This window comes from Cryptomeria japonica, chromosome 4 (genome assembly GCF_030272615.1).
Source record: "Cryptomeria japonica chromosome 4, Sugi_1.0, whole genome shotgun sequence".
In the NCBI taxonomy this organism is placed as follows: domain Eukaryota; kingdom Viridiplantae; phylum Streptophyta; class Pinopsida; order Cupressales; family Cupressaceae; genus Cryptomeria; species Cryptomeria japonica.
This window is the reverse complement of record NC_081408.1, coordinates 462,623,131-462,639,359: the sequence shown is the minus strand read 5'-3', so window position 1 is coordinate 462,639,359 and position 16,229 is coordinate 462,623,131. Positions and strand designations below refer to the sequence as shown.

The 16,229-nt window shown below is 36.8% G+C and overlaps 1 protein-coding gene across 1 annotated transcript in view; it reads left to right on the top strand.

Annotated features, from left to right (window-relative positions):
• The window catches only part of LOC131077354 (insulin-degrading enzyme-like 1, peroxisomal), a 266,966-nt gene that overhangs the window by 186,288 nt on the left and 64,449 nt on the right, over positions 1 to 16,229 (top strand). Inside the window, exons 18-19 of the mRNA XM_058014835.2 lie at positions 708 to 769; positions 13,258 to 13,362. Coding sequence (XP_057870818.2) covers positions 708 to 769; positions 13,258 to 13,362 — 167 coding nt within the window. The remainder of the gene's footprint in view (positions 1 to 707; positions 770 to 13,257; positions 13,363 to 16,229) is intronic.

The window sequence follows — 16,229 nt, the reverse complement described above, 5'->3', positions numbered from 1 at the left end:
TACATTTGGATTTGCAATTAAAATCTATTGACATCAATGACAAATGCCAACTCATTCAACCAGCATATACACCTTCTGTTTGTTGCTACAAATGGGGTGGCTTCTTGCATAGTGACACAGCCAAGAAATCAGTACAATATATTATATTTGTTATATGCCAAACTCCTACTTTTGCTAGGCTAACCATATGAAGTCATCACTAGTACAAAAATTTAGAATGGAAAGAGGTTCTTTATTGGAAGTCTGCATCCTTATCTGCATATAAAGATTATCCTTCTTCTGGTTAATCTGGATATATTTACAATCCATTATCCTTTGAAAATCATGGCTCAGTGATAATAGAGAGTTCAACGATAGACGTCTTCATAGTATTGTTGCTCACTAGTTTGGAATTTGCATAGCTGATAACTAGAAGCCAAATAACTCGGGAAATTGAGAATGAAGGTTCATACCTAAAAAAAATGTAAGTACACATATCTAAGTTGCTAGCTTGATAATTTAAGTCAGCAGAAACAGGTAATTTCATGGAACTGTTTTGAACTTCTGAAGAAGTTTTGTAGCTCTCTTGAGGAAAATTAGATCATTTGATTTTTTAAATTTTCTAGTCAAATAATCAGGAATATTTCTCATTTGATGTGTTTTAAATGTGCATCAGTTGCTTGTTTAAATTTTTCCATTGACTAATCTTGCATTTATATTTTCTCCAGCTTATTATGCAGAAGTTGCTGGACTTGCTTACAGTATTGATCATACGGGTACAGGGTTTCAGGTACTTTATAAACCTCTCCTAAATCTTTTGTTTATGTGTTTACTCAACAAATGGAGACATTGAGATTGTCCATTTGGTTGTGAACCAAATGCAGTAGAGCATCATCCAAGGCAGAGAGAAAGAAGAAAACAAAACTTATCGTCCATATTTAACTATGATATTATCACATTCATCAAACATAATATAAGACTATTAAATATTGGATAGGTGTAGCCACTGCTGCAGCTGTCACTTATCGCTAGTTATGGGGATCTCTATATGCTAGTAGATGGTTGTGAGATATAATAGAACACTGGTACTCCATTCTTGACAAACTTTACATTCTCATGCATGTCTTCTTTATTGTTTGCTTGCACGATAACCTATCATTCTTGCAGCTGCAGTTTTTATTGGAGTAATCAAGTTGTCTTACATTGTTATGTGATATATTAAGAAGGCTTTTGTCACATGTATTAAACACTACATAAGACTCTTTAATAATGGCTCAGTGTAGTAACTGTTGTGCCTATCACTTCATCCTTTTCAAAGAGATCTCTCTATACACTTGGACATGTTGACGTGTTTTTTATGACTACGTCAAACACAGAATAAAGTTGCCTAATGGTCACTTCACTCTCTCTTGATCAAAGTGCGATTGCATGCTAAGATTGCAAGAAGTTCAAACAGTGGACTCCAAGGTTCCTTTATGCTACGGACATGACTCAGTTGGCTGATGTGATTGCTGGTAATCCAAGGGGCCTTACGTTTGCATCATTCTTTCACTTCTTTGTTGTGGCTGGAACTGCATCATCGGATATGGCAATTATGCGATGCTGCTGCTTCAAATGGACTAAAATGAACTGAAAGTAAAAGGGAAAGGGTTTAGAAGGGTCTAAATCTACTCCTTACTCCTAAGGGCAGTGATAACATGAATAGTGCTCTGGTGGACAAATTCCAAATAAACCAAGCTCTGCTTCGCCAAGATCAACTACAACTCCGCAAGGATCGGTGCAATCTTTTGGGGATGCTAGAGGATTTTCAAATCGATAAAGTACATTTGAATACCCAAAAACGACGCAATCCAAACGACTATCCACAATCGAACTTTGCACAAATTTAGGGGGCTCGGACTAACTTTACACTGCAACTTACAATCAGCAAGATGCAAAAAGTATGAACCATGGAAATTCATCAGACACCATTACATTCTCCATTGAAATCAAAGCACTTTACTATTTCTAATCTAAGTGAGGAAGGTGAAATCATGCAAGCTTTGAAAAAATAATTGAAGTGGACACCATCAGAGAACAATGTTTCATTGTTATTATCTCAAAACTTATTGCAACAATTTTATACAAGCCTCCCTCCTTACAAATGAGGGGGTCACCCCTTTATATAGGCCTCAGGCCATGATTACATGCAAACCCTAATTAGGATTTTCCCTAAAAGATTCTCCACTCAAGATGCAACAAGGTGGGAATCTCCAATTAATAACCCTTCATGCCCATATATAATTAATTCAAAAGTACCCAAAATAGCATCCATTGCGCATTAAATGCACCACCTCTTTCAAATTCGCCCAACATGCGTTGAATATTCATCCATGCAAAAATCAGCCCATTATGTCATAAATGCTCCATCATTTCCACATGCGGCGGCTGCATGCAAAATGAATCTGCCATAAATTCAACATGCAATGACCGGGTCGCCATTTGGTCAAATATTCCGGCAATGAATACGCCAACATACTGCCATGCGTTCAATAGATCCTCGCCATGCAAGTGGACCGTGTCGTCGTATATCCGCTCCTGCACATCTCGGATTGTTGGAGAGAGAAAATTTGATTTAGGAAGAATTTTCTTGAAGTCTCTTCAACTTTCCTTGCTTGAAGATAGGTAAGTCCTCATGGGGTATGGATGGAGGCAGGTTATGTAGGGAGAGGCGGAGTAAAACCTCAAAAGATAGGTAAGCCCAAGATGGGGTAAGGACGGAGTCCTAAAACCTTGAGGGAGCCTACTTGTAGACTGGTTTCCAAGCGCCCTATGACAGTAAATCCATGTCCTCCATTAGGTTTAGGAAAGAAGTAAGGATGGGGTTTGAATATAATAATTATTTTTTATCTAGTTTTAATAATCTGATTGAAGGCATGATAAGTTTGGTGATATATGGTTTATTAATGGGAAACAGGCGTAGTCCCAGTAGGGGACATTACAAAGGTACCTGTCATGCTGAGTTTATATTTGAAACACTCAACGTTGCTAATTTATATGATCAATACTTGTTTGTTTAGAGCCAAAAAGGTATCCCCTATGGCTGAAATTTGAGTTTTTTCAATAAAATCACAATTGTTCTGTCCCATTTCTACATTGGCAAACTTTGAAATCTTTGCTGCTTTGCATTCATATATTCAGTATTCCCAACTGAAGGGGAAACAAACTCCAGACCTATGTCTTCCTCTCTAAGGAAAATGCACTTTGGAAATTTGATGAAGATATTCCATGCATATCACTTTGTCACTTGTATATCTTGCAACATAAAGGGTAGGATGAAAACCCAATGATTCAAATGCAAGGGAAATTTGGGAATTGGATGTACATGTGACACCATTTGTCATGTGTTATGGGCCTTGTTTAATGTTATAACGACTCTCTAGGGTGATCGACATTTCTGCTTCTAATGAAATCATTGAAGGATCTAATCTCTAGTATTAGATTGTTTTGAATTTTTGAAATTCTTCCCACTGATTCATGGGTTGTGTTGAGATATTAATTTGGTTAAGCTAGCTTTTAATAAATGTAGCAAACATCCTATGTGATAACAGCTAGCAAGGAAGGAACGATATTATATGTATAGAAAACTGGGGCATTTTCATCCCAATGTTAGTCGTTGTCATTCTAATTGTTCGTGGCATAAGTTGGACAAATCTGCTCTCTAGTGCTGAAAGGGTTCATATGCAGATTGACAGGGCCATGTTAAGTGAACCCTTTCATTACCTTTGCCAATTATTTCCGATCACTAGTTGAATCTTATCAGATATTGTCGTTTCAAATAACTTTTTGATCTGTTTTTGTTTGTCACATCCAAAAAAAAATATGCATTTTTTCCTATACACATCACTACTAAGTCATAAGCCTACTAGAGCACATGTCCAGCACAATTTGTACTTCAAGCCACATCGTCATCATAGGGTTGGTTTGATTCAATGGTGAAATGATGTCATCAAGTGTATTTGTCACTTTTTGCATGTTTATGGCCACCAACTAGCATTGCATATATGAGGCCACCACCTTGCAGCTCTATCATGCCACCATTGAGTTGGAAACTTGGAAGTGCTTCCATTTCCACCTACTTCACAGCTGTGAGTACCCAAGCTTCAACAGGAAAAGCGTGTTGTTGGTAATCACACAACATAAGGAGCTCAAATAAAAGCCTATTCATTGGCTTAAAATTAGGGACATGGTTTCTAAGGAATTCTTTCAATTCTTTCATCCCTACCAAGCTTCCCAAAAAAATCAAATACACCAAAGAAAGCTAGTAGCTCCTAACGAAATTTAACAACCCAAACCATCTACCCAAATGATATCACTAAATTCTTTTTTTGTTACTTAGGTATTCATCTATCCATCAAACAGGATAGGCATCAATCCATCAAAGAGGCTGGGAAAAAGAATGCTTTGGTCTCAAAGCCTTACTTCATCTCCCAAATTTGTCTGCTTGTCTGAGTTTGATACTCAGACCAAGCCCTTCTAAGCAAACATGACATGGGTTAGTTTCCTGTACCTTCAATATTCACGCATTAGGACTGAAAGCACGTTCAAGGAAAGAGAAGAATACTGGATTTTGTGAGTGTAAATTGACTGATTCAACCTCCCTTTTGAATGCATAATGCTGTTGTTATGACAATATTTGATCCTGTGATTGATTTTGATTTGATTTTTGCATGTCTAGAGAGGAAAATGGAAGAATTCAAAGGAACTATTGTTGATACAGCTGCTGTTACTACTGCTTACCTTCAAAATTGTCTATCTACAGCTACTGTTATGACTATCATTTGTTTGTAAAATTAAAAATCATTTGATATTAATTCTTCTGTCCCGGTTATACTGCTGTTCCTGCTGCAAAGTTTCCTTAAATATTCACAACTGCTGGCCCTGCTGCAGCTGTGTGAAATAATGAAGGCATGAAGGCTTCAAAAATAGGCATTGGAATTCTTCTAATAATAACAAATTTTTTTTTAGTAAAGAAAATATTAATTCGGCACTGCTCCTCTATTTGAAGACCTAAATTCTATCTTGATTCATCTGAATGTGGTGGCCCCCTATTTATAAAACTTGTCGTTTGTATGAAGCATCATTTCCTTTTAGAAAAGGCGCCACCCTCCATAAATAGAAAATCTATTTTAAACAAAGCTGCCTGGCCATTTTCAGATGTACCCTTTCACAAGCAATTTTTGTCTTTGGCATATGCCACAAATTCACTCCTTTTGAGGTGTGTGCCTTTGTATGCGATGCATACTTGTATATGTAGCAAATTTTTAAACTTGAATGACAACTCTTTGTATAGATATGTGCCACTACCTCTCCCATGCATCTGTAGTAAGGCAAATGACATGTCTTCTTGTAACTTGATGACCTCATCAAGATATGCACACATCTACCTTTGTAATTCGCACCTTAATATAGACTTGGGAGTTAGGAAGAAAAGTTTTCCTTAGTTGGGTGCGCCTCAAGCCCCTGGGCACGCCCTTACATGCTATATCTTGGTCCTTTCTCAAAACATGTTGATCGCTTTGTATGTAGAGGTGCTCCTATACAAAGACCTCTTTTTCAAAGAAAATTAACTTCTTTAAGAGGCATGCACCTATATCCCCGGTATGCACCTGTACGTAGGTTTCAAAGTTTGTTTTAAATTGCAACTGTTTTGATGAAGTTTTCTTGATGCTTATCCCACTCACCCATACATACAATCTTTTTCTTTTAAACTATTGAGCTTTATTTATATGGTTGTGTATCGTTGCCTCACATGCATGCTTGTCAAAGTTTTTTTCGGTTTTTGACTTTATTCTCTCTATACAGTTGCATGTCTACCTCTGTCATTGGCACTTGTCATTGGAACTTTGAATTTCTTTTGCATAGGTGCACCTTCACACCTCTGGGACACAGTCAGTCTGCTTCTTCTATATTAGGTGCACACCTCCAAGCTTGGATGTATGATTTGGACTCAAAGTAATCTTTGATGAGGTGCATTCCTATCTCCTAGGCTTGCACTTGTACATTGATATTTGCATTTCTTATCAAATTTCCCTTCACTTAGGTATGCACCAACACTGTAGGTGCACACCTTTGTATGTGAATGCAATATCCAAAACTTTTCAAGTGTGCCCTTCTATATGAGTTGGGCATCTTTGAATGCTATATTCCATTTTGACTCCCTAGCATCTAGGCTAAGTCACAAGGTTCGAATTCGAATTTGAATTTGACAACCATGAAATTCAGATGAAATTCGACAAGGGAAAAAATCGAAAAAAAAAAATCAGATTAAATTCACCTTACATAATTTTGTTTATTTTTTAAATATATGTAATACTTCTAATAAATTATAACCAATGTAACTAATATAACTAATAATATAACTAACGCATTAAAATATATAACTAATAATGTATATCGAATGCATTAAAAAATATACATAATAACTTATTAATGTATATTTTTGAATGCATTCGATATACCTTTTACCTAATTACTAATTTATTACAATAAAAAAATTAAACTACAAACTACATTAGACAATATCGAATACCTAATTACTAATTTATTACAATAAAAGAATAAAACTACATTAGACAATATCGAATGCACACAAACAAATGGAAGGCAAATGAAAAAAATGGAGAACTCAAAAGCGACGACAGGCGACAGCGATGACAACTACAGTATGCGGCAACGATGGCACCCACGGGAGTGAATAGGAAGAATCGCGGCCACATGAGTGAATAGGAAGAAGCGCGGCCCAACAGATACCTAGCCACAGTCTACAAAAGGTTCTCGCATTTGCAAATCCGCATAAAATCTTTAGAAAACCCTAAACGCTTTTCTGAGTTGTGTGTTTATAGAGGCGGAGTGGCGTTGCGTTGAAAATATTCAGAAAACCCAATGCTTTTCAAAAACCCCCATCCGAATTTATGGCCAAATTTGAACGCATTTTTTATAAAAGTTTGAAATTCGATTAAATTTGAACTTCATCCATGAAATTTGCCGTATTCTGTGACTTAGCATCTAGGTACATTCTTGATCTCAACCTCAACAAATTTCTCTTTTGAGCACTTTTTTTATCTATTGTGATAAACAATGCAAGACTCCCAATTTCATGATCTTACAGAGATTAAAAATGGACAAAGGAGGGCAGGAGAAGCGAATTTAGAAAAGGCTTGAAACATGTTTGGCACATGCAAAAACAACCAGAGTTGCCGGAAACTCCTTTGTTCCTCCCTGGGAACGCGTATCCCCATATCCGCTCCCATTTCTGAAATGGATACGTATCCGATACAGCCCAGATACACGCCGAATATTGTACCCACGCATGCCCAAAAATCCTTGATTTCCAACCATGTTAGATACTAATGTGATTTGATTTTTTTTTAAATTTGACGTAAATCTTCCTAAATTTAATTTTAAAAAATTTCATTCATGCATTTTATGAAAAAAAAAATGATATTAACAAAACCTACATCAAATGAGAAAGACAAATGAATCTATTTCAGTGACCCATTTTTTGGGTTATCTTCCAATGCAACTCTACTATTTTTGTATGTCGTAAAATGTCAAATCAACTTATCATTATTTAATATTTATGTAGCAATTATGTGTCTATATTGCTTTTGAAGTAATGAAAATCTCGTCGAATAACTTTGAAAATTGTGTTAAATATATGTGTATTTGTTTTTTATGTATCCAGCCGTATCCATATTGGGGGTCTTAAAAAATAGCCGTATCCATACCCGTACCGTATCTGTATCCAATACCGTATTCGTGTCCATGCAACTTTGAAAACAACAGACTTAGCTAGATGCTTCACTCAATATGAAAATTTTCATATGGGTAAAATATGCTCTAGGGGAAAAGGCATTTGTAATAACCCCTACCAAACTTTTGCACAAACTTGTATATCCTTCAACTTAAGCTCAAATATTTCATCAAATACTTGGTGAACAGCTGCTGGAGTTGATGGGAAATCTTAAAAGTCAGAAATTATTTCTGATTTAATAAATTATCCTTATAGCTGAATGGCTAATCTTTTTCTTTGATGGTATGGGCCTCCAAAGGAAAGTGGAGCTGAGGTTAAAAAAAGAACAAAAGATCTTCAAATAGTAAACCCAATTCCTTTTCAATCTTCAAACAATGTTCCAAGTGGGTCCCATTCCATTTAGTGGAGCTACTGGAAAAAACACAACAATTACTGTGGAATTTCCAAAACCCCTTTTAAGTGCTGTGATTGAGGGATATTTTATTATAAAAATCAGAATTTATATCAGTAATAACAATTCTTCAGTCCCTTTGTAACCTGTATGGCAATAGTAGAAGCCAGTATATGGCTGCACCCAGCAATAGGAAGGGGAAATTTTCCCCAAGAAGATGCGGCTGGGTATTTGGGGATTCCAAAACCCCACAATCTTAATGTTGACTTCCCAATTGAAATGTCCAGGTTCCCAAAACATGTATGGCTGCCTTCACTTTCATATAATATGGTTACGGTCTAAGTCACCAGGTTCGAATTCGAATTCGAAGTTCGACAGCTTTGAAATTCGAATGAAGTTCGATGTGGAAAAAATTCGAAATGTATAAAATTCGAATTAAATTCGCCATATGTAATAAATTTATAAATAAACATTATAAATAAATATTATAAATAAATAAATGTGTATTATGTGTATTTTGTAAAATTATATTGTATAAAATAATAATAATATTAATATATTATTAAACCTAAAAAAAATAAAAAAATATATAATATAAAATTAAAAACTATTAATATAAAATTATAAATTATATAATAATAATATTCAATAACAATACAAACATTATAAATAAATATTATAAATATATAAATTTGTATCATCAATTATGTGTATTTTATAATATTATATAATATAATAATAAACCTAAAAAATATTAATTATACTATTGTTTAATAGTGTTTAATTATTAAACCTAAATTATTTTTTTTAAAAAAGAGGATAAGCGGAAGCCTACCCGTGCAGGTCGGGCGACTCCCGTGGGCCATGACTGCAACTTCCATGGCGGTCAGCAACGTCGGGTAGCAATGGCGACTCTCGTGGGCCGCGACTGCCAACTCCCGCGACTGGCAATTCCCGCGATTGGCAACTCCCGCGACTGGCAACTCCCGTGACTGCAATAGCAATGGAAACCCGTTCGACGAAACCTTAAAACGCAAGATAAAAAAACGGTTTTCGGTTACCCTAAATTTTTATTTGAATTTAATCGAATTTTTTAAGGTTTTTGTAGAATATTTCAAGTTCGGCGAATTTCGAACTTCAAGGTTGAAATTCGGCCGAACCTGGTGACTTAGGTTACGGTTATTCCCCTTGCAAGATGTATGCTTAGCGAAGGCAAATAAAACATGCAAAAATCTGCTGTATAATCTTTTTCAAAATATATAAAATTGGCACTTTCACACTGAATAACCAGCAATAATAATATTAAATTAAACTCTCAAATATATATGAACCTGAAATTTCCCGTAAGCACAAATTTATTTCAAAATTATATCCCTTCAGCATGAATTGTGACTCTGATTGAATCATGTTGTATTGGCTGAGGAAGATATTTTCACTCTCAAAACCATTGTTTGCCTTAGTGTTTCTGTCTTAGGTAGTAGAAATTTTCTCAACTCCACAACTGGGGTATAAATGAAATAGCAAATGACAGGAATGAATTAGATGAGTCTCCTCAAACTCTTTTTATAACCCCTTGTGAAACTTTCCGAAAATAATATTACAAAAATCACTTTTTAAATAATAAATTAAATCCTTTTTCTTCCATATAAGTGACTTTATACTTAAATAGTTAGCATAAATTGTCTTTTAATTTTTGCTTTTTTGACAACTTAAAATTTAATTATTTGATTATTATACTATTATCTACAAAACTAGCCAAAATTACAAAAAATATTAGATTAGACTGCAAATGAATTTCAACTATGCCAAAATATTCCTAAGACTTAGAAAATCGAACCTTTTGAAACTTGGCGGTTTCCAAAAATAGCAAACCTCTCTGGAAGTGTGGAATGCTTCTAGAGTCTTTGCATTGCATTAAACAAGTACCATGAAATTCACTTTGATCCCCAGAACCCACCGCCACTATCAGAATTATAAGCCATAAAGATTGGCGCTCTTCAAGAAAGTTGGAGCCCTTGATGAAACTGGAATGACCATAAAAAGGGGACATTGCATTTTCATTAGTTTTGAGTGAACAACCTAAATAGTTATTAGACACTCACTCTATCTAGCTAAAAGTGGAGATTGAAATGATGTAAGGCACAAGGATTGAATAGGTTTAAACTGAAGGACAGAAACACTTAAGTAAACTGAATCAGCATTGTGGATTAACTGAATGATTTATCTCTCCATATTCTGCATTGCATTCTGTTGAGACATGGACCAGCTAGGACTCGAACCTAGGACCTTCCATATGCTGTTGGAGTGCTCTACCACTGAGCTACTGGCCCCTCTTGGACCAGTCCATCGTCGGTCCGGGTGTGACTTATTTCCAACACCAACACCCTCACTTAAGCCACACCTCTCGTGTGCTTGGGGCTCCTAGCCTGGACTCGACTCTGATACCATGTTGAGACATGGACCAGCTAGGACTCTAACCTAGGACCTTCCATACGTTGCTGGAGTGCTCTACCACTGAGCTACTGGCCCCTCTTGGACCAGTCCATCGTCGGTCCGGGTGTGGCTTATTTCCAACACCAACACATTCAATATATTCCTAAGTTACCGGTTCTTCCCCTTTTGGCCTAGGTTCGGGTTATGGTTCTTGCCCGGTCCTGGTTCTCCCCGGGTTCTCCTTGGGTTCCTCCCGGGTCCTTCCCAGGTGGCTGGGTTCCCTGTGGGTCCTGCGTCGCAGGACCCACAGGGAACCCAGCCACTTGGGAAGAACCCGGGTGGAACCCAGGTCGAACCCAGGAGGACCTGCGTGAACCCAGGCCCGTGGTTTCCAAAAAACAGGGCCACGGGTCAAAAAAACAATAAAAAAAGACTTTTTAAAATAGTTTTTTAATAATAAAACTCTAATTTGCCCCTTTATGACTTTTTAAAAAAGACTTGAAACTTGAATATTATCTTTTTTGCAAATTACGAATATGATATTAGACTTTAGTTATTAGTTTACTGATTACATTTGCGATACATGAATATTTATTGGCATTGGCAATTAATAATTATGGATTTATGATTTATGATTTATGATTTATGTATGGAAAGTCACATTGTATATCTTATTTTTGTATGGATTGTATATATTGAACATATATATATATATATATATATACGGACGAACCCGTACCCAAGATATTTATTTATTTATTTTGCCGAATCCACGAATCCGTACCCGAATCCGAACCTGAATCCGAACCCGAACCGGTAACTTAGATATATTCCCTATGTAGAAATAATAGATGGGGACAACGGAACATATATCTCTTAGACTGTGAGGCATGTAAAGACTAATGATTTCATCTTATGCATATTATTACAAAATATGAGGAATGTCAAATAGAGAAGAAATTGTGACAGTTTGTGATGCATTATGCTATAAACATTCCTTCATTTTTGCTACGTGAGGAAATTTTTAACAGAATGAATTAGGATTTTGATAGATGGCAGCAGTGTTTGTGCTCTGATTTAGATGACTAAGGTAAACAACTTTCAATGCTGAGATTTTTGTCACTTGCTTGAATTGCGTAAAAAAAAATACTTTATGGAGAAAATGCCCCTTTTTCCATAAATTATGCTGAAGTCTATTTACAAAAACCATTAAAAGAAAGAAAATGAGCATAGAAGGGCTACATGTATTCAGATGTGATTGGATAACCTTATAGAAATGATGGTAGAGATTATTCTTACTAGGTTGTTTTGCACTTAAAGTTTCTTATTTCTAGAGCTAGCATGTTTGGTGTACATGTTCGTTATGTGGGATGCAAGGATTTTTTAATGATAAAGAGTTATATTTATCTCTGTTGTATGGAGCAGTTGAAAAGTGAATGGCTGAATACCAAATGATATTATTTTACCACAATATACTCATGCTCTGTACGCTCAGTTGTAGTGCGTTTGATGAATTCCATGTTGATGTCAATGGCTATATGGTTTCTTTATGGTAGAATTTATTGAGTTTTTTTCTATAACAAATCAGGCATTAGAGGATTAATCTAACAACCATGAGAATGAGACTCTTGACTATTGTTGTCTTTTGTTATTTACTGAAGGGAAAGAAACAGTAAGGAAGAAATGAGAAACTGGAACTTGTTTGTCATTAGATTTGAGAAGTATTCCTTTGTTATAAGTGAAGAGAGTGGTGTCTTTGTTAATGGCAGACAAATGCTTGTGAAAATAATCCTATAGAATGCAGCAGCTGCATAACTTGTACTTATTAAACAACATCTGAACTTCTTAAACTTTGATGTGGTTTATCATACATCCAATTCACCAATGAAAATCTAAATAGGGTCTTAAATGTTTATTCTTAGTGGTCGGAAGACATGCATTCATAGAATAACAGAGTAAATACTAGAAAGCCATAGAATAGCATTTATAAATATATTTTTTCTTTTGGAGTTCACTCTACTATTTCTACTTCCTTACAGACCAAGTTGACTAAGCTTTGATAACTGTTGGAAAGTATCTTCAAATTGTTGAAATGTTTACGCCTTCTATTAGTTTACTAAGTAGTAAAGTTCCCATTGGCTCCTTACTCTGCTCCAACCCCAAGCTATTGTTGAAGGCCTACAATTGTGTTCGAGATCTTCAGTATGACAGCCAAAAGATTAATTACAACTCCAAATTCAAGAAACTCTCTCTCATGTACTTAAGAGTAGAAATAAATCTCTCCAACTAATTAAAATAAGGTGTGTAGGTGAGTGAATCCTCGTGCTTGACTCCAATGATACAATTTTCTGGAAACTCTTCTGCTAAACTTGTACAGAATCTATCTGGTAGCTGAGCTTGCATCTGAAATAAGTCAATGACAATTATATCATCCATATTTCATATCTTAGAGGCTTTTGATATTTTTTTTCCCTGCACAATTGTAGGTCTCAAAATGCAACTTTTCTAATCCTATAAATCTATTGAGTTTTTTAGTTTCCATTTCAATCTTTTGTCTTTTATTCATGGCAGTACATATTTCTCACTTCATCAGTATAAGACATGCTTCATGAAACTCTAGCAGCGTACCTAATTCATAAATGCTTATGGATATTTTCAGGTGACTGTTACTGGATACAATCACAAGATGAGAATTTTGCTTGAGAAGATTTTGGAAAAGATAGTACACTTTGAAGTCAAGCAGGAAAGGTTTGCTGTGATCAAGGTAAGAAATTAGTTCATTGTCATCATAGAAGTGTGGGAAAGCATTATGATAAAAACTTGGTGTAAAATGGTAAGGCATGAAAACCAAATAAACCAAATAAATTATAATATCAATAGGAAAATGAAGTGGGTGGAATGAGGACGAGGAGTAGATGGAATAGATTAATTAGATGATATGGTTTGCAGTTGGAGTGGAATTATTGAAGCATGGAAGAAGCATCAAACAATTTAACAATGGAAAGAAAAACTGCAGGCAGTGGGTGTAGACAGGTTAACAATGATCAAGCATTCAGCTAGATGATTTTTTCGCTCGAACAAAATCAGGATCAGAGAATGAAATTGACAAAGAGATGAAAAGGTGGAGAATTTTGATAGGTGCCAGCCTAGTACAGTTGGGTGACAGTAGCAACTGGGTGTAGCCTCAACTAGATTGATCCCTTGTTGCCCCCTAGTGCAAATTGATACAAAGGGTAGGCCAGCAAAGTAGCCTCCCTATGATACTACTACCAGCATTCTCCCACAATAGAAAGGAAAAAGGAAAAAACATGCAAAAAGTGACAAATACACTTGATGACATCATTTCACCATTGAATCAAACCAACCCTATGATGAGGATGTGGCTTGAATCAAACCAACTCTAACTCCGGAGGTATCCCCTTCAAGTCCTTGTACGTCCATGCAAAGACGTCTTTGTACTCCAAAAATATTTTAAAGGCCATTGCTTTTAGTACAGGGTTCCAATCATCCCCCACAAGGATCACCCTTAGATTGTCATTATTTCCCAGATTTACTTTCTTCACATTTGATTCCTCATATTTGATGGCCTCGTCTCGTTTGAACTAATGAGCCGGTGTATCATCCACTTGCGCTACACCCTCTCGGTACTCTTCGTACTTTGGAGGAAAGGTTGCACTCTCCATACCTTCACGTGGCTCCTCAATCTCATAGATTTGCAACATATGGCACTCCGAGTGGAGGACCTTGTAGTCCTCCATCTGCTAGTGGAAAAGCCCACTAAGTGAACTGGTTTCATCCTCCGAGCAACCTTCCAACTCCAGTACCCCGTCGCTGTTGGGTTCCATCTTTCCTTTTCCGTCCTCTGAATCCCATTCATAATCGTGAGAGTCATCTGAGTCGGAGTCGGAGTTGGAGTCGGATGATGCCACTTCCTCGCTCACTACTTGGTTCCTCAAGTCAATGACATATTTGTGCCCTTCACTCTCGATGGAGAGTATTTTCTGCTTCCAATTATGATTTGCCTTTGCCATGATCAGCCAACCTCTCTCAAGAAGAGCATCGTAGGCTTTTTTCTCCATGGAATGACGATGAAGTCGAGGAAGAAATGTTGGGTGCCAACAACAACTTTCTGTGCCATAAGTGTTCCCAAGGGCTTGATTCCATGCTAGTCGACACCTACAAGGTGGAATGTTGGTGGCCATAGAGTTGGTTTACCTAGATCCCTCCATGTCTCCTTCGGTAATACATTTACTCTAGAGCCACCATCGACGATGGTATTTGTCATCTTTTGTCCCATAATCTCCATTTCTACTACAGTTGGCTTCCGACCAATGCTCACGGTGAGTAGCATGGGGTCCATGGCAGACATGCCAGGTAGTTTTGTTGCTGGCTCGCAGTGTTCCTGGCTGATGATATTGTCGCTGACTACATTTGTGAGGGCCATTTTACATTGTGGCATAGTCTATAGAAGGTTAGATACTTGTACTAGTACGGTAGCCTGCAACATTTGTTTTATTATAGTTTTCTCGAACTCTGACCGTAGTGGGGTACTGGCGGCGTCATGTGAGGCCCTTCGCTCTTCCCCCATTGCCCATGCAACATCCAGCTTTGCCTCTTAGAGTCTTTCCTTCTTCGTATGGGGATCGGGGTACACTGACTTTTTACTTTGTAACCTCGTGATTGCCAGCATGGTTTTAAGACTCGTAGGACTCGTCACGGACTCGCGAGTCCATTGGTGGGCCGATTTGACTCGCCAAGGACTTGCGAACCGAGTCTTAACAAAAGACTTGCGAGAATTTTACACAAACTCGTGTTGCCCAGCATACACACCCAGAAGGAGAGGAAACACGTCAAAAAATTATCTATTTTTTTTTTTGAAGTCAGTCTTATTCTCTTCATCAGAATATATACATGAAATATAACATTTAAGTATAAGTCACATTTCAATATGTCTTTTTCCTTTCTTATACTTTAAGTTATTTCATGTATATATTGGCAAGATGTTTGAGAGTGGTTTCAGATCTCTAGGAGTTATAATGCAAATTCTAGGTTTTAGAAGATCTTTTAAATTTTCAGACTTAATCAAATTTCAGTAATCAATAGGCTCCTATTAACATTCTCTTGCTCTCTCTATCTCACTCACTTTATCTGTCCCGAATTTTAGACCTATCTATCTCCCTATCACTCTTCCTCTATCCCCTCTCTCTACCACTCTCTGTTTGACTCTCTCCTCTCTCCCCCAAGATCTAGACCTATCTTTTTACCCCTCTCTCTCTCACCCTCAACCCTTAGCAAGTGGTCCTACCTTCAACCTAATTTTGGCGAGCTGGAGAAGCCACATTAGACTCCTAGAACTAGACCCTCTATGAAGATCAACTTGAACTCTATGCAACCAATGTCAATAAGTTGTGGCTAGAGAAGCCGAGACCCAGTCTCAAGAAGGTGCCAAAGAAATTATTGGGCACTAACTTCAAAGAAGACTATGGCGATCTCATCTTGCTGTTCAATAAAGTAATTGCCAACCCTCAAGGTGCGCCATTCGAAACATGGATGTATTACTTTATTGATGAGATCACGTCTGGATTTAGAATGTCTAATTGGTCTCGAATAATCAACGACAACTTGGACGAA